The following is a 16,811-nucleotide window of genomic DNA, read 5'->3' on the forward strand; positions in this document are numbered from 1 at the left end:
CCCCTTGCAGATAAGGATGGCCGTGTGATAACATCTTGACCTGTGGGATGTCTATAGAAGTCAGCTGAAGGGCTTCAGGGGAGAGCCTTTGCTTCCTGATGAAAGGGGTCGGAAATGACTGGTTCCTTTCCTGTGTTAAACACAGATGTGAAGTGAGGATCAGTGGCAGTCTGCTTGCACCCTGGGGCAACAAGCATGAGGGCCGGGCTGCTGGGCAGAGAGCCCAGAGCCTGAGTCTCTAATAGCTTTGTGGGACCGCTGAGCCAAGGTGGCAGCCGCTGCCTTGTGATCTCATTATGGAATAAAGACGGAGCCTTATTGGTTTGAACCATGTTCTTTGGGTTTCTGTTCCTAGCAGCCCAGTGCATGCCTCAGATTCATCACTGTTCAAAGGAGAGTGAGTAGCGCTGATGGCCTGGAAAGAGTGTGTAGGGACACCCTGTGGTTTCACAGGAAGCTGGCCCCTTGTGGGGGTGACTCCCTGGGGAGTTTCTCTGTCACCCAGAGAAAGGACCAGTGCTGACAGCGCCCTGGGGCCACGGTGCTGGAGGAATGTGTGCAGTTGGGGGTCCTGCTGTGACCCTGGGAACCTGTGCATGGGGCACTCTTGGTCAGGTGTGGCATTTTGGGGTTGTCTTTTGGGGGGAAAGTTCACGGCCATCTGAGCCAGGAAGATGCAGAGGATTCACCAGGAGGTTGCCAACAGTGCCATCATGTGGCAGAGAGAAGCAAGGACAGTGACTGAGGGATCTGATCCAGGATCTCTCTTGGTGCTTGAGATGGGGACTCTCTCATAGAGGAAGACCCCAGGAAGGTCCCAGACTTTCTGCTCATCTGATGGTGTAAATCCAAGCTACTTTCTCTATTCAGAGGGGAAAAAAATAAAGATTTGTACCTTGAATCCGTGCACAGTTTATACTGAAAGTCAGAAGTAACTAGGGTCAGTTTTGCCATTAAGAGGTTTGTCTTTTTCTGGGCACTGGGTTCCCTGGTGGCAGTGGGCCCAAATCCTAGTATAAATGAATAGAAGTTTTTATAGTCACGTTAAAAAAAAAAGAGGTTTGTCTTTTGTTCCTTTCCACTGAAAGACTAAAAATCTCACCTTTTGTATACCTGAGGTAATGAGGTCTCCAATTCCCTCTGAGGGAAATGGGTTGAGCTATGACAACCTTTAGTGTGTGCGTCAAGGAGGAGAATAATTGGGTCCTCTGTGTTTGCTCCCATATGCCCTCAGACCCCTGGCCAGCCTCGGACATAGGAGTCCACAGGCCCATCTTCTGTGACTCAGGCCCACAACTGAGGAATGAGTGAAATAATCAGCCCTTAAATTTGCAGGACCGGAACCATAAGAGACTCTTAATCACAGGAGACAAACTAAGGGTTGCTGGAGGGGAAGGGGGTGAAGGGATAGGGTAAGTGGTGTGATAGACACTGGGGAGAGTATTTGTGGTAATGAGCACTGGGTGTTAGATAAGACTGATGAATCACAGACCTGTACCCCTGAAACAAATAATACATTGTATGTTAATTAGTTGAATTTAAATTAATTAAGAAAAATTGCAGGACATGTGTAAGGAAGGAACTTTATGACTACTAGCAAATTCGATTTTCACACCTCACAAACGGAACTTACACATTTTGTTGATGAGAAAACTGAACCTAAGAGATGAGCGCGGCTCATGCCAGATCATCCTCTGGTGTAACAAAGCACCCCCAAATTTTGTCTCTTAAAAATCATATGCTATTCCACACAGTTTCTGGGGGTCCGGAATCCAGGAGCAGCTTAGCTGGGTGGCTCTGGCTCCAGAACTCATGGGACTGCACCCAAGATGTTGACCTGGATGGTGATCTCCTCTGAAGGCTCCATCGGGGCTGGAGGATCCGCTTCCGAGGTCACTCATGGGGCTGCAGGCAGAGGGGCTCAGGTCCTTGCCAGGTGGGCCTCTACACAGGACTGCTCCCATGCCAGCTGGCTTCCCCAGAGTGAGAGATCCAGCTGAAAGTGAAGAGTGATGGAGCGGGAGTGCTGCAGTGTCTTATAGAGCCTAATCTCAGAAGCGACACACCATCACTTCCGCCTCCTTCTGTCAGTCACACAGACCAAGCCCAGTGCATTGTGGGAGTGCGCTACTCAGGGTATGAATACCAGGGGGTGGAGATCGCTGGGGCCATCTTGGAGGTAGGCTACCTTGTCTCCCAGCATCTGTAGCCTCGGCCTTTGGCGCTTGGGATAGGATTGTTGGGGGCTCCCTTTGGGATAGAGTTGTCAAATTTAGCAAATAAAAATACAGGATTCTGGACACCTGGGTGGCTCAGTCTGTTGAGTCTCTGACTCTTGATTTCGGCTCAGGTCATCATCTCTGGGTGGTGAGACTGAGCCCCTGTTGGGCTCTATGCTTTCTTTTTTTCTTTTCTTTCTCTGCCACCCCTCAAAACAAAACAAAACAAGATGCCCAGTTAAGTTTGAATTTCGGATAAACAATAGTTTTTTAGTAAAAATATGTCTCAAATATTGTATGGAAACCCTACTTTGGGGAGAAAAGTTGCCCAAGAGGAGACACTTCTTGGGGGAGGGCTGAGCTCTAGGGCTCTAGGATCGTGCATGTGACCTGAGGTTGATAAGCTGACCTTTAGTCTTTTTGAATGTTGAGCTTGGCCCTTCCATCCCAGTCCTTGGCTTCCCTAGGGGACCCAGACAAAGTCACCAAGGCAGAAAGAAAGGTCTGGGGAAGGCCATTTTGCAATCCTGGGGCTCCCACCCCTGCTGAAATCCTCTTTCCTTAAGAGGTCTGGAGAGGGAGGTGTCCCCACATAACACCCCCACTGGGGCCTCAGAAGCCCAAGGCTGAGGGGTTGTAGAAAGGAGGGTGGCTGGAGGAACAGGGAAGTGAGAGCACAGGATCCTACCTGCTCTACCCCCATCTAGGGAAGGGGAGGAAGAAGAGGCCTCTGCCTTTCTCATTCCTCACAGAAGGGTCCCAGCCTGAGTCAGCCCCCCTTCCCCCCACACATTGTCCTGCTCTGACCCCCAGATGATATCCGCTCTTAGTCCTCCTCAGCGGCTCCCTGGTGTTTAGCTGTAGAGGACCCATGGTTGAAGAGCCGGGCTTCCCCCTTCCTTCCCTAATCTCAGGAAAGCCCGGCTCTTCCTGCCCCAGCCTTGCAGCACCAGCTGGACTTGAGCCCCAGGGTCAGAAGTTGGCCTCCCCAGGAAGGGCTTGTCCTGTCAGACATCCCTGTCCACACGACTAGCACCCTCCCTCCGCCCCTGCCCCCGCCCACTGGACACTGCCTGGAAGCTGGGCCAACAGGGCAGGGCAGGCCTGTTCTAGATGAAGCGCTTGTCCTGCTCCTGGTAGGAGAAGGGGTCCCCAGGGAAGGGCTGAGGTGGAGGCTGGTTGTAGGCGCCTTGCAGGAAGATCCAGGTCGTGCCCACCACCATGATGGGTGTCACCACAAACAGGCAGAGTCGGTCCACTGTGCGGGCCACTCGGTTCCAGCAGTCCTTCTCCTGGGGGCAGGGGCCAGAGACAGGGTGGTGGGGAAGGCTCTTAAACCATGGGCCTATACCCCAAGCCTGGGCCCAGTGACAGAGGCATGGTCTCAGTGTATCTGTGGGGGTTGCCCCCGGCTAGCAGTGGATGGGACAAGCTGGTGTGTTCCCTCTGTCCAGGAGACCAAGAATGGGGCCACAGCCCTCCTCCTCACCCCACTACAGAGCTCCTGGGGCTGAAGAAGAGCTGGGGTGCCAGCAGTCTCTCTCGAGGGGCTGAGGAAGGTTGCATCGTCCCCTCTCCTCCCTCTTCACTCTCCCCGCCTCTCAACGCCATGCTGGCCACTATGTGAACTGGAAAACAGGGCCCCTTTCTCAAGAGAGAAGTTTAAAAATCATATAATATTGAACGACCACCTAAGGCTGCCTTTTAAATGGCCACTTATGTCCAGAACATCAGACTTGGAGTTGAGCAGGGACAGAAAATGACGGGTCTGGCAACAAAGAAGGAGCCCTAGGGGTGCCTGGGTGGCTCAGTGGGTTAAGCCTCTGCCTTCAGCTCAGGTCATGATTTCAGCGTCCTGGGATCAAGCCCTGCATCAGGCGCTCTGCTCAGCAGGGTTCCTGCTCCCCACTCTCTCTCTGCCTATCTCCCCCTCTCTCTCTGCCTGCCTCTCTGCCTACTTGTAACCTCTGTCAAATAAACAAATAAAATATTTTTTTTTTAAAAAGAAGGTAAAAAAGAAGGAACCCTAAGGGAGCTACGTGCCTGTGGCTATGCCTGGGTGCACGCTGTGTGCAGTGAACTGCCAGAGGGTTCTAGATGGAGGCTCAACATACCAGCGGGGCCCAGGGTCTGCACCCACCATGAACTCCTTCCTCTCAGTGGGTACGTGTCTCTGAGGGGAAGCGAGGCCCCCTGAAGACAGGATACACTCTAGGCATCAGCCCTCTGTGGCTACTCACCTCATTATAACTGTTCTGGTCCTTCATGTGGCTGACGATGAAGTTGGCCCCATCCACGGCTGGCTTCAGCTCACTCAAGAGCTCCTGCTGGGCCTGCTCAGAGCCTGGAGGGAGCCGGCCTGTGGAGACCAGGCCAGAGCGGGACATGAGACCTGCCTCCAGCCCACCTTCCGTGGATGGGCCGCACCCCTAAGCCCCCCGGCATGGACCCACGTGCGGTGGTGAGGCGCCGGGCCAGGCCGTGGCGCTCGGACTGCTTCTCAAACATGAGGTCACTTCGGGACTTGAGCAGGAAGTACTCCTCAGCCTTGGAAATGTAGCCCAGGGAGCTGCTCCTCCGGACCAGAGCCCCCGGACCAGGTCCATTTTCCGCCGGGCGGGACATGTGTAGCAGTTCCGGCAGGGTCTCCAGGAAGAGCTGCAGCAGGTCGGGGGTGGGGGGGACGGGGGACACAGGAAGGCTATTTTACTGACATGTGCCACCTTGGCACATTGAAATGTCTGTGAGTCCATTCCCGACTGCCAGAAAGTACTGCTGAGTCGCATGCTGTCCCGGAGTCCCCCATCCTCTTGTGACGGACCCTTAGCTTGCTTCCAACTGTCCCTCATTGTCCACAGCACAAAGCAGAGCTCATTTGTTCAAAATGAATTATATACGCAAAACAAAAAAGAACAAGGCCCCCAGTGCTCCGCACTCTTCTCCAGACGCTGAAGACCAAACAAGCCCTCAACCTTCCCAGAACAGCGAGCGGCGGCGGAGAGGCAAGGACACCCCTTCCTGGGCATGCCATGCCCACATTCCTTGCCTTTTTTTCCATCAAGGGTAGAGGAAACATACAGCAGAATGGGCAGCCCTGAAGTGTAGAGCTAGATGAATTTTTATAGATGCTGTCAACTATGTAAACACCCCCCAGAAGAGATCTCCGACGGGCTCCCAAAAGGTCCCTGGTGCTTCTGCCTGTCACTTCCCCCGACCCCCTTGGGGAAACCCCCTCCCAATTTCTATCGCTAAAGGATGGTTTTGCCTGTCCTTGAACTTCATAGAGAGGAGACTGTGCAGCTTGTGCTCCTCTGTGTCGGGATCCTTCTGAGTAGCAGCCAGCCAGGAGAGTCGACCATGTGGCGTGGGTAGCAGCATGTGGAGTTTGGGTCACGCAAGGCCGGCGTACCCGTGCAATCATGCCGGGGGTCTTTCCCTGCTCTCCTGTGAAGGGACTGCCGGACCGTCTCCAGCTTTTGGCTGAGAGCCCTCACCTTCTTGACCCCCTCAGACAGCACGTGCGTGCTGGGGGTGCGGAAGTGGATGTTGAGCACGATGACGCAGATCACGACGACCATGGTCACCAACACCATGCCGAAGAGCAGGAATCTGTAGGGACACACTCACTGTGGAGCCCTGGTGGGGCAGGGGGTGGCAGGGCGTGGTGGGCGGGGCTGGCTGGGGTTGTGTGGCATGGCACAGACATCACTCACTTGCCAATGAGGGGGATGGCGATGGACGTGGCTGGCAGCCTCTTGGAGATGAGCAGCAGGAAGACAGACTGAGCCAGGAGCACTGAGATGGCCATCGACGTCTTCTCGCCACCTGGAGGAGCCTGGGACTTAGCAGCTGTTCCCTCTGGTCTTGGGCCCAGTGGGTCCCACCATGGCCCCTGCACCACTGGTCACTAAAGCCACCATACCCTGATTAACATTGTGGGGGTACCAAGCTAGAGCACATGGGTTCAAATCCCGGCTCTGGCACTTACTTGCTGAGTGACCTTAGACAAGTAGCCTAACCATTCTGTGCCTCAGTTTTCACAACTGCGGAATGTTGTGAGGACCAAGTGAGAGAGTGAGTGTTAAATGCTCATCATGCTGCCTGGGGCTCAGTGATCACCAGGTCTCACTGTTAGCCAGCTTGCTGCCACTCGAAAATCACAGGTCTGGTGTGTCCCCCTGTACAGAAAGTTCCAGGGCATCCTCAGAGCCCCCATATTTCCCCAACTCCTAGTCCTCCACTCAGAGATCCCTAGCCCAGCACTGCCCAGCTCCTCCCATTGGAGCCCCTGAGCACTCTGAGGTGGCCACTGCAGTCACAGGCCCACAGCGCTGCCCCAGGGCCCCTTCTCTATCTGGAAGCTGCGTCCCATCCCATCTCCAGCTCAAGCACCACCTCTTCCAGGAAAGCTTCCCCCATTATCCTACCCTGGAGCCCATGCTCTCAGACCTGCAGAGTCCAATCTCAGCCCACAACAGAGGCTGGATCACACTTGTCCCTGGGACTCACTGTGCCTTACTTCTAGTAAATACTCTGAAACTATTGCAAAACCAAGTGAGCACAGATTACACATGCCCTTCTAGAACCAAAAGAACATCAGCCGCATGCCCCCATGCCTGGCTTCCCAGAGATCCCTTCAGCCACCCACTGGTTCCAAGCGGATGGTCTTCTGTGTGCCAGGCCTGTGGTCATATATGGTGACCAGGACAGACCTGGTATCTGCTTTGACAGAGGGACAGTCTTGTTGTTCTCTCTAGGGAACTTCCTTGGGAAGTCCCACTGTGAGCAGCAGAAGCAAGGTCCAAGAGAGATGGACTCCGCAGGGGCCCTGTCCATTTGGGGATGTTGGACAGCATCACAAAACCCTCCCTTTGGCTGGCCACATGCCCCTCCTGCTTGGACCCTGGGCAGGAAGCCCCGGAAGTGGTGACCCCCTTATATCTCCCAGGAGGAAGGGAAGGGAGGGTTGGGAGGCCGAGGCTCAGGGAGTGGGAAAGGCGCCCCAGGCAGCAGGGGGCTGGGATAGGCTCTGAGGCTCACTGTCGGCCGGCAGGTAGAAGACCAGGTTGATCATGAAGGAGATGAGCACGCAGGGCACCAGGATGTTGATGACGTAGAAGAGGGGCTTGCGGCGGATGATGAGGTAGAAGGAGACGTCCTGGCGGCCTGGACTGTCCAGTGGGACACTGAGGTCCATGTTGATCCTGGCTGGCCGGTGCACTATCTCCCACTCCCCATTCTCTGAGGGCAGCAGAAGGACACCTTGGTGTCAAGTTGGGCAAGGGGGCACGGGGTGGGCTCAGGGCAGGAGTGGGGGTTGGGGAGAGGGGGCATGTGAAGGACGGCTGGGGTTCTGTTTGCAGGTTTCCCTCCCTGGGGGGTTGGGATGGAGGTTTCAGTCTGCAAGGAAGAAATTCTCCTCTGGAAGATATAGAAACTAAGGCCATAATTTGGTTCAAATACGTCTTAGAGATAATGATGCAACAAGGGTAAGACCAATCCCTCCCCCTCCACTCCTCGGGGATGGAGTAGCCTTGGGACTACTGTGGCATTGGTCTCCTGTGATGGACAGTGGCATGGGGTAGGGGACCCCTAGAAGATCTGAGCCCACTCATAGATGGGGGTGGGGGGTGTTAGTAGGGGGCGGCACACACAACGGTAGAGTCCCCTAAAGCCGCAACCATATCTCTGGGCTGACTGGGAACAGAAGACTAACGACCCCTCTTATCTGTCAGCCACATCCATCCCCAGGGACCCTGTCCAGATCCAGGAGGGTCTTCTGGCCTGGGCAGCAGAAGGAGTGTGGCCCTGGAACCTGTCGGTCTCTGCCTGAGGGACAGAGTCCCTCCAGTTGGACTTCTTTTCCTTTCAGTGTGCTAGATTTGTGTCAGTAAGTATGTCTGTGTATGTTTCTCTGTGGGTCAGTGTGTGTCTGTCCATCGGTGTCTCTCTGTCAGTCTGTGTGCCTGTAGGTCCATGTTCCAGGTGTGTGCGTGTGTGTGTGTGTGCAGGTGCATCTCTGGTGGGGGGCGGTGTCAGGGTGACCGTACCTGTGGGTGTGTGTCTGAGGGCCCGCCCACCCCGGCCACCCACAGCTGCTACTCCCAGCACCTGTGAAGCCCTCGGGGTCAATGATGATCCACTCCACAGGGTAGAAGCGGCCCTCTTCTTCCTCTTGCTTCAGACTCAGGGTGATCTCCTTGGCTGTGTACTTGAGGGAACTGGGGAGGGCAGTGAGTAGAGGGGGGTCCTCAGCCATTGGGCGTGGCCACTGATGGCAGGGGGTGGGGGAAGGCTAGTAGTGGAGGAGGTTCATGGTCAGAGGGGCCGTCGGGGATGTGAGGGAGCTCTCATCAGGACAGAGTGGGGGCCTCTGCCTGAGAGTGCTTCATGGACCTGTCTCAGTCCCTGGCCGGGGTGAAGGGTGGCGGGAGAAGTGAGAGCACCTGAACTTGAGGGAGCAGTTCTGCCAGTCAAAGGGGAAGTAGGTGACGGAGATGGGGCAGGAAGAGCGGAAGATGGCGGGTGGCAGCCAGTACACATAGCCCGAGGGGTAGATGAGCACATTGCAGGAGTAGGAAATCTGGAAGGAGCCGTCGTTGCTGAGGGACAAGGACAAGGGGTCACCATCAATGCCAGCCAGCTTGGAAATGGCAGGGTTTAGGGGAGCAAAGTGGGGAGGGGATGCCAGGGAGGGCTGCGGCTCAACTTGTTCTCCAGCACAATCTCTGGGAGCCACAGCATGTCAGGGGGCAGGCGCAGGACACTGATATTCCCAAATTCTTCAGCATTCCACTGCAGCCGGCTGTCTGTCCAGCCCTGGAAGCCCAAAAGAGGTGTCAGTGGTAGGTTCTGCTGTTGCCCAGGCTCCCTTTTCCCCCCTTAACTCTCCTCACTTCCCCTAGGGAAGACTGGGCAGGGTCTGGGAGCTGTGATAAGAGGTTTGGGGGAGATGGTACAAAGTTAGGACTGAGGCCTGTCATGTACAGCTGTGTAGAATGTACACTGCACAATCAAGGGAGCATATTTCCATTGTGGGCATAGAAGATGTATATCTGTATTATGAACTTCTGACAGGTGGCAGAAGAGTGTCTTCTAATAAAATCAGGATGTTGTGACAGTTTCCCTATAGATGAAGGATCCCAGTCTACCAGAAGTCTCTATCTGAGCTAGCTAGTGACTGTTCAAGGTGGTGGGAAGGGCAGCTGGGCTTCTGGATAGAAGTCAGCTCCTCCCGGAGGACAAGACGATCCCCTCCTGGAGATCCCCAAGCAAAAGGGAGCACAGGGAAGCCTGGGTCTTGCACCCTCACCCCACACCCCAGCACTGAGTGGGGTATCCTTACGTGCTCAATCCACACGTTAGTGGTGAGGGTCTCCTCCACTTCTTTCTGCAATCACACACGAGACGGCTGTCCCCCAGGGCCCTCATGGTTCTTCCACCTACGTACATTCACCAAGCACCTACTCCCAGCCGCCACCCAGGGGAAACCATGGCAATTGGCCTAATCAGACTTCTGCCACAAGCATTCACAGTCAGTAGAGGGTGGGCAGACCCAGGAGCAAGGACAGTGCGTGGCCTCTGAAGTGTATCATGGGTCTGATATGGGGCACATCCCAGAGCTGAAGCTGGGTGGGGAGGAGGATTAGGCCAAAGCCTGTGGCAGCATTGAGCGTGCAGAACACTGGAGCCTGCTTCCTTGGGACAGGAGCTACCATAGTCCAGGCTGGGGCCTTGAACTTCCTCCCTGGTCATCCCAGTCCGGGAGACAGGCAGGCCTCCCAAGAGCTGTCCCTACTCTCCCGTCCCCAGCTCGGTCACAGAGGGGGGGGTCTCACCAGGGAGATGAGGTTGGAGAGTGTGAGGGCCAGCGAGACCTCTACACTCTCCCCCTGGTGTGCCGGCCGGAGCTCCTTGTTGTAGCCTTTCTCTTCGAATAGGTGCCGAATTAGCCGTTCCTCCTCGTTCAGGCCCCAGCTACCTGGGGATGGGTGGGGTGCAGGACAGGGGTGGACAGGAAGAGGGCTGCCCTGAAATCCTGCTGGGCCATGGGGCTGGGCTCAGCATGGGGATCCCACCACTCCTGCCCCTCCAGGGAGAAATAGCAGTGGGGGTGGGAGGTTGGGCCCGATGTTAAGGGAGGGAGCACCGGGTAGGTAGGGTAGGAGGGACCATGCAGTAGGGGCCCTGGTGTGAGTCCTGAGGGCCCTTCAGGACGGGGTGATGTTTGATCTTACCACAAACAACCAGTATAGCCAGCAGCCCCAGCGTCAGCCTGGGTCCCTCCATCCTGTCCCTCTGGCTGGGTCTTGTGGCTGCCCCTTCAGTCGACAGGGCTGGGGAATGTGGATGGGTAGGAGAGGGGACAGGTGCGGGGAGGGGGGGGGGTCGTGTGCAAAGGGAAGTGGCAGCCCGGAAATGCAATCTGACACGTCTGGGCATGGCTCCGGTTATAAAACCCAAGGCAGGTGCCGAGGGGGTGGGGTGGGGATGGGGACTGGCCGCCAGGCAGGAGCCCAAGGACAGGAGGCTGGAACTCCCCACGACTAGCAGTAGGGATGGGGGCTGGGTAAAGGCACTGGACACTGGGGGCAGCGCTGGCCATCCACGGGGAGGAGAGTGGTGATAGGTCAGCTGTTGCCATTTCTTGAGGAGCAGACATGTACGCGGAAATGGGGACTTAGCAGCCTCTCTCCAGTGTCTCTGTGACCTCTGCCAACTGCTACTGGAGGTTGGGCCCTAATGTTCACCCACCCAGTTCTCATCCCAAGAAAGCTCCAGAGTTATCGCTGTAGATCATAAATAACGTTTATTAAAGCAACCAGGATTTTCTGATGACATATCTGGGAAGACACATGGACCCAGGCCCCCCACCCCCCCCACCCAATCAACTGTGGCTGGGACATATTGTTATCACAGGAGCCCCTTGGAGGGGTAGGTCTTAACCAGGGGTTGGGGGCCCAGACATGGTTCATGGCCCCCTGGCTGGGGAAATCTGAGGACTGAGTGGGGGGTGCCCCTTCCTCCCCAGCCCCTGGCTCTGCCTTGAACCCATCCGGGCCCCCTCTGCCTCTGCCAGTGCGGCCAAACGGAAGGCCTGCAGGGCCTGCACCAGCAAGCGGGGGAGGCTGCGAGCCATCGTGGCCGGCTCCAGGCCTACCAGGCCCCCGAAGACCACGTGTTGGCCCCCCAAGCCTGCCCGCACCCAGGCTCGGAAGAGGCCGGTCAGCGTCTTGGAGCCCAGATCGGCCAGGACCTGAAGAAGGAGGAGGGGGCTCAGAGTCCCACAACCCAGCTGTTGGTCTGCCTCCTCCGAGCCCCCAGAAACTCTCACCCAGATCCGCTCCTCTCCATACCCTCCCAATCCTGCACACTTCCTGCTCACTTAGACACCCCCACGTGCCCTTCTACTCACACCTCCCCCCACACCTTCACATCCACCCAGCACCCCAGCTTACACACAGATACCTTCCCTGCCCCTTTCTCCCAAGACACCCCCCCCCGCCTCCACCCCAAGTTGCTGGGGAGCAGGTCCTCCCTCCTGCTGTGGAGGGTGCCCCTTCTGTCCCCCTACTCATCAGGGCTAACCCAGGTCAGCCTTCTGAGGCCACTTTGAGTGAATGTGGGAAGACTGACGACCTACCTCGTGGAAGTCCATGGCCAAGTGCTCTGCTGGAACCTGCAGGATCCAGGCATGGGTGCCTTGAAGGGTGGTCAACTTCTGTTGCAGACTCTCCAGCCCAGGGCAACCTGCAGGAAGGGGAGAGGTCCTGGGAACAGCAGTAAACGCACGGGAAAGGAGCCGGGTGGGATTCCCACAAGGACCTCAGTGGACTGCCTCCCTCGTGCTACAGATGGGAAACTGAGGATCAGAGAGGTTAAGTGATAACAAAAGCAGATGGTCTCTGTTGAACTGAACCCCCAAAGAGTCATCCTCCCTACTGCGGGGGGGTTGGCGGGGGCTCAGGTGGGGAGATCCAGTCTGCCGGTTGTCCCACGAATCCCCTGGCCAGCCCTTGGCCTGCTACTCTCCCGGCAAAGGCCCGCAGGGGGCGTCATTACCGTTCGCTTCCACTCGCTGCTCTGGTCTCCGCTTCGAGAACCGAGCGCCCGCAGCCCGCGATCCTGGGGAGACGCAGCGTTAGGGGATCGTCTCCGCGCAGTTGGTGGCGGGGGGTGCTGGGGCTGGAGTGTGAAGGCGCGGGGTACCTGGGTGCAGCCGCTGCTCGCGGGCGGGGTGTCTGGGAGGCTCCGGGAGCGACAGAGCGGGGCGAGCCAGGGTGGGGGCCAGGCGCCGCATCCCTGGGCTCGGGCCAAGCAGTTCCTGAGCGCCCCGCAGCAGGCCCAGCAGGGTGTGCGCCAGCGAGCGCAGCTCTGCGGGCGGGACAAGGGTCCGAGAGGCGGTCAGACCTGGGCCAGGCCCCCCGTCCGCCGGCCCAGCCCTGGGATCTGGACTCACCGCATCGCCTTCGGCGCTGCAGGCACTGCTGGTGCGCCAGACGCGCGCAGGCGGCGGCGGGCCCAGGGCACAGGCGGGCGTAGAAGGCGCAGGGCGGGGCGGCGTTTGCCGGTGGCTCCCCGGGGGGCTCCCAGGCCAGCAGCTCCCTGCAACTGGGCTCCCGGCTGGAGGGGTTTGCTGTGGGGGGTGGGGGTGGGGGGCAGCCGCGGCCGATTCAGCCTCGGCTTTGGACCTTAGCCCTTGCAGCTCTTCCCCGAAGGGAGGACAGGCTTTCCCCCACGCAGTAAGGGGGCTGGGAGCCGATGGGATGTAGAGGGGCTTGTCCCAAGGGCACTCTCCACTTGTCACCTCTCCACTTCGGGGAGAGGTGAATAGGAACGGGGCACTCACCACTCATCTGTTCCTGGAGCCAGTCTTTGAACACGGCCACACGAGTGTAGACCCCAGGCTTCCCTGGCTCTCCGCATCCATCCCCCCAGGAGGTGACTCCATACAGGACCTCCCTGGGGCGGGGCCCAGGCTCAGAACAGGTCAGGGGGCCTCCAGAGTCACCCTGCAGGACCCAAGCCGAAAGAGAGAGTACTTCATCGACCTGCCCCTCTCCTCTGCCAGCCTGACACTTGGCAGGGTGGGGCAGTTCTGAGTTCTGGGGATTCTACCCTTGTACCCCCTTTTAGTGGTGGGGACATGAAAGCTCAAACAAGTTGAATGACAACCAACTGCCGAAGGAAAGAAGCTGTCCTGTCCCTGGGGAGCAGCCTGCTCAGCACCCTAACATCAATCAGGGCTCCTACCTGGCAGGAGTCCACGCCCCCGGCCAGGTAGCCAGCACATAGCATGCTGCTGGGGTGCAGCTCGGGCCCCAGGGCCCTTTTGCAGGTGTCAGTGCTGAGCAGGGGCACTCTTGCCTCTCTCACCGCCTCCGCCTCAGGCCCATCTACAAGAAATCCGGGGAGAGAGCTCAGGCCTGGAGGGCAGGGGCCTTTCTAGCAGGTCCCTCCTTCCACTACCCTCCATGAATCCTCCCCCTTTACAAGATCAGACAGTATTTCTCAAAGGTGATGGGGGGGTCAGATTCCCTACACCCGGCCTTCCCCAACTCCATCACCCTAACCCCCCATTCATCGCACTCACACTGGAAGCAGCCCCATACCTTCGAAGAGGGCCCCCCAGCCCGCGATGGCGCAAGCGGTGCCGGCTGGGGGTTCCTGGGGCCCCCGGGGCAGGCACACAGGGCGCCACGCCCCAACCGGGCTCACGGGCGTCCACAGCTGCACCAGGGCCAGGTCGTTGTGGAAGGTCCGCGGGTCAAACTGCGGAGGGAGTGGCCGCGCAATAGTGATGAAGTGTGGGGTGGGGGTGCTGTTCCCCACTCTGAGAGCCTGGCGTCTGTCCTCTCACCTTGGGGTGCGGCAAGATGCGGTTCACCGGCACCTCCTCTGCTTGCTCCCCCTGGGGCCCCTCGGCTAGCGTCACTGTCCACAGAAGCTCGTTCTGGGCACTGCGGGACAAGCGGCGAGTCCCCTGAGACCCTGCCCTCCGCCCACGGGCACCACTCAGCAGGCCCACACGCCGGGCTCTCTCTGTCTCCGCTCTTCTCGCGGGGCAGGGAAGGTGGGCGGGGGAGAGGCGGGCCCCTCCAGTAAGTTCAGGAGCCTCGCCCAGCCGGGTGTTCCCAGATAATCCGCACCCAGGCTGGGCGGCGAGGGCGCCTTGAGGCCGGGAGCAGGGCAAGGCGGTGACCGCCGCCAGGGGGCAGCAGAGACCGGCCCTCAAGTGTGTCGGCCGCCAGACGACCCCGAAAGAGTCACACCGCGCACTGGGGGTGTGGGCTGGTCAAGGGCCTGGGGTCCAACGTACCCCGCGAAGCAGTGCGCCGCGGTGAGCACCCAGGACGCCGCCACCAGGACGCCGCCACACAGAGGCTGCCCTCCGAGCTGCAGCCTCACCAGCCAGGGCCAGGCTCCCGGCGGAGCAGCGCTGCCCCCAACAATGCGGCCGTGGGCCCGTGTCACGTTGACAGAGCTTGGGCGCCTCTCGCCACAAGGCCCTAGAAAGGTGGCATAGGCGTCACAGGGGACAAGTCTTGGCCCCCTCACCCTCAAGGCCCTTCCAGGGTTGACCCCGCCCTTGGCTTTGCCCCCTGGGGCCCTTTCAGCCCTACCTGGCTCTGCTGGATCCTGGAGGAGGGGGGCCGGAGGCCTGGGACGCCCAGCGCCTGCTGAGACACAGACCTCTGAGCCTCATGGCTAGCCTTCCACCCCTCTTGCACCCCAGGCTGAGCCTCTCTCTGCCCTACCGCTCCCCTCCGTTAGTCCACCCCCCAGCAGCCAGGGTTTATTTCACCATGAACTTCTCACTGTCCACCCAATGAGCCCAGACTCTTCCTGTCCTCCTGCCTTTGCACAGACTATGTCCCAGGCCTGGCGTGCCTGTTCTTCTTGGCAAGACCTTCATCAGCATTGTCTCGGTGGCAGCCCCACCTAGTCTCTGTCCCCAAGAGGGAGTCAAGTGTGAAGGGAAGGGATAGGATGGACAGGAGGTCGGGCCCAGGGTAGTCAGGGCAAGCTCACCCGGGCACGGGATGGTATGGTTGGCACAGCCACTGCACTCATGCAGTCTGTGTCGAATCTCCATCGCCACTCGATTAACTGTCCACTGGGCGCTCCTCTGGGCGGCCTGCAGTGCTCTCGTGCCATGGGCTGACAGAGCTGCTGGGACATGGGGTACAATTCACCTGCGGCTGGGGAAGAACCTCAGGCTCCAGCCCTGAGCCTGTCTGGGGAGATGGGGGCATCAGGTGGGGCTCCGGGAGCACCTCAGCAGAATGGGGGGGGGGGTCCCAGGGCCCCAGGGCCCAGCGCTCAGAGCAGATGGCCCCAGATTCTCAACTCGAGGGTTCTCTGTAATTCAACTGAGCTGGGCTGGAATCTTTGAAAAGGGACTTTCCTTAAAAACCTTGAAGGAAAAACAGCACCCCAGAGGTAGAGACATCACAAAATCCGGGCTTCTTGACAAAGTATCGGGGTCAAGCAGCCCACCTGCAGGCCTAGAGGGCCAAGGAGATGCCACCCAGGACTCTTCCTCCTGCTAAACCCAGAACCTTCCCCCAAGCTCCCCCCTCTGGTGGCTGCTGCCAGGTCCCCTTCCCTCTGCACCCTTGTTCTCCCTCTTCCTTGCCCACCTGTGCCACAGTTCCTGGTCCCTTCTCCTCTCCGGGTGGGCCGAAGGGGCCAAAGGTCCAGATGAGTGGGGGTGGCAAGGTCACGCTCCCCTGGCCCGGACCCACTTCCTCTGTGTTCCTCCCACCTCGGGCGCCCCCTCAGTCTAACCCAGGCTCACCTTGCAGGATGCTGGGGGGCAGGCGCATGTAGAGTGGGTGCCCATGGACAGCCCATGGGTCTGAGAGGGGCAGCAGCAGCAGCAGCACGAGCAGCAGCATGGTGACCGGGAGCTGGGCCAAGCGACTCTGCCCTCTTTCCCTCTTGGGGTCCACCCTCCAGGTGTTTATCCTTCCTTTTCTGCCTCCCACTGCCTTTTGGCCCCTGGGTGTTGGATTCTTGTCCCCCAAGCCACCTGACTTTCCTTGGACATCAAAATCACCCACTTCCCTCCGGTGGCCCCTCACCTGGCCCTTAACTCCCGGGAGCCCACAGGGGACTGGGGCTTGGGGGGCTATATAGAGGACAGACTGGGGGGGTACTCAGGAGGGGGGGCCAGGGTCGGGGGAGGGATCGGGGTAGTGGGCTCGACCCTTACCTTTGAAGTTTCACGGTCCCAGCTCTGAGGCCCCCCTTCTGTCAATGAAGCCCTTGTTCCTGCGGCTCCATCAAAGGGGCCTGGACAGGCCAGAAGAGCTGACGGTTGGGCTGGGGGCCAGCCGGAGGGGGGCCGGTGGATAGGGGCCGGCTCTATCTCCAGGGCTCAGATGGGGAGGCGGGGGTTCCCATCTGCCTCTATTCCCTGAGGAGTTTATGGCCACGCTGGGGGCATACCCTCCTGGAGGGAGGAGAGCAGGGGGTGTCTGAGGGTCCTCGGCAGCCCCACCCCCTGAAGAGGTGCCCGAGCTCCCAGCCCCTCTGCCCCTAATTGCTTGGCAGCGTCTCTCCCCCATGTAGCCATTTCTAAAGATG

General features: G+C 58.7%; 2 protein-coding genes across 3 annotated transcripts; both read right to left on the minus strand.

The window, feature by feature from the left end:
- Positions 1-3,328: 3,328 nt before the first annotated feature.
- Positions 3,329-10,586, minus strand: CHRND (cholinergic receptor nicotinic delta subunit; the record flags this gene model as incomplete). Of its 2 annotated transcripts, XM_082689357.1 has the most annotated exons (12): positions 10,457-10,586; positions 10,058-10,200; positions 9,565-9,609; positions 8,929-9,038; positions 8,666-8,821; positions 8,331-8,440; positions 7,260-7,460; positions 5,933-6,044; positions 5,714-5,828; positions 4,673-4,877; positions 4,460-4,578; positions 3,329-3,511 (listed from the first exon to the last, which is right to left on the minus strand). In XM_082689357.1, the coding sequence occupies exons 1-12, from the start codon at positions 10,506-10,508 to the stop codon at positions 3,329-3,331; spliced, it is 1,551 nt and encodes a 516-aa protein (XP_082545483.1). In that variant the 5' UTR covers positions 10,509-10,586. The 2 variants fall into 2 exon arrangements, with proteins under 2 accessions (XP_082545483.1, XP_082545484.1); XM_082689358.1 differs by lacking the exon at positions 9,565-9,609.
- Positions 10,587-11,114: 528 nt separating this feature from the next.
- On the minus strand, positions 11,115-16,214 carry PRSS56 (serine protease 56). Its single transcript, XM_082689450.1, has 13 exons — positions 16,021-16,214; positions 15,252-15,389; positions 14,843-14,896; positions 14,539-14,728; positions 14,080-14,179; positions 13,832-13,991; positions 13,473-13,615; positions 13,069-13,231; positions 12,679-12,855; positions 12,429-12,593; positions 12,282-12,344; positions 11,863-11,969; positions 11,115-11,475 (listed from the first exon to the last, which is right to left on the minus strand). The coding sequence occupies exons 1-13, from the start codon at positions 16,118-16,120 to the stop codon at positions 11,191-11,193; spliced, it is 1,845 nt and encodes a 614-aa protein (XP_082545576.1). The 5' UTR covers positions 16,121-16,214; the 3' UTR covers positions 11,115-11,190.
- Between the last annotated feature and the right edge of the window lie 597 nt (positions 16,215-16,811).

This window comes from Mustela nivalis, assembly GCF_964662115.1.
Source record: "Mustela nivalis genome assembly, chromosome: 11".
In the NCBI taxonomy this organism is placed as follows: domain Eukaryota; kingdom Metazoa; phylum Chordata; class Mammalia; order Carnivora; family Mustelidae; genus Mustela; species Mustela nivalis.

What these genes read in the sequence shown, in the direction of transcription:
- PRSS56 (XM_082689450.1), bottom strand. Translation starts at nt 16,120, where the DNA reads ATGCTGCTGCTCGTGCTGCTGCTGCTGCTGCCCCTCTCAGACCCATGG. An exon ending in CCAGGATCCAGCAGAGCCAG is followed by an intron (nt 14,729 to 14,842) that starts GTAGGGCTGAAA and finishes CCACCTTTCTAG; the next exon opens with GGCCTTGTGGCGAGAGGCGC. An exon ending in GCGGCGCACTGCTTCGCGGG is followed by an intron (nt 14,180 to 14,538) that starts GTACGTTGGACC and finishes CTTGTCCCGCAG; the next exon opens with TGCCCAGAACGAGCTTCTGT.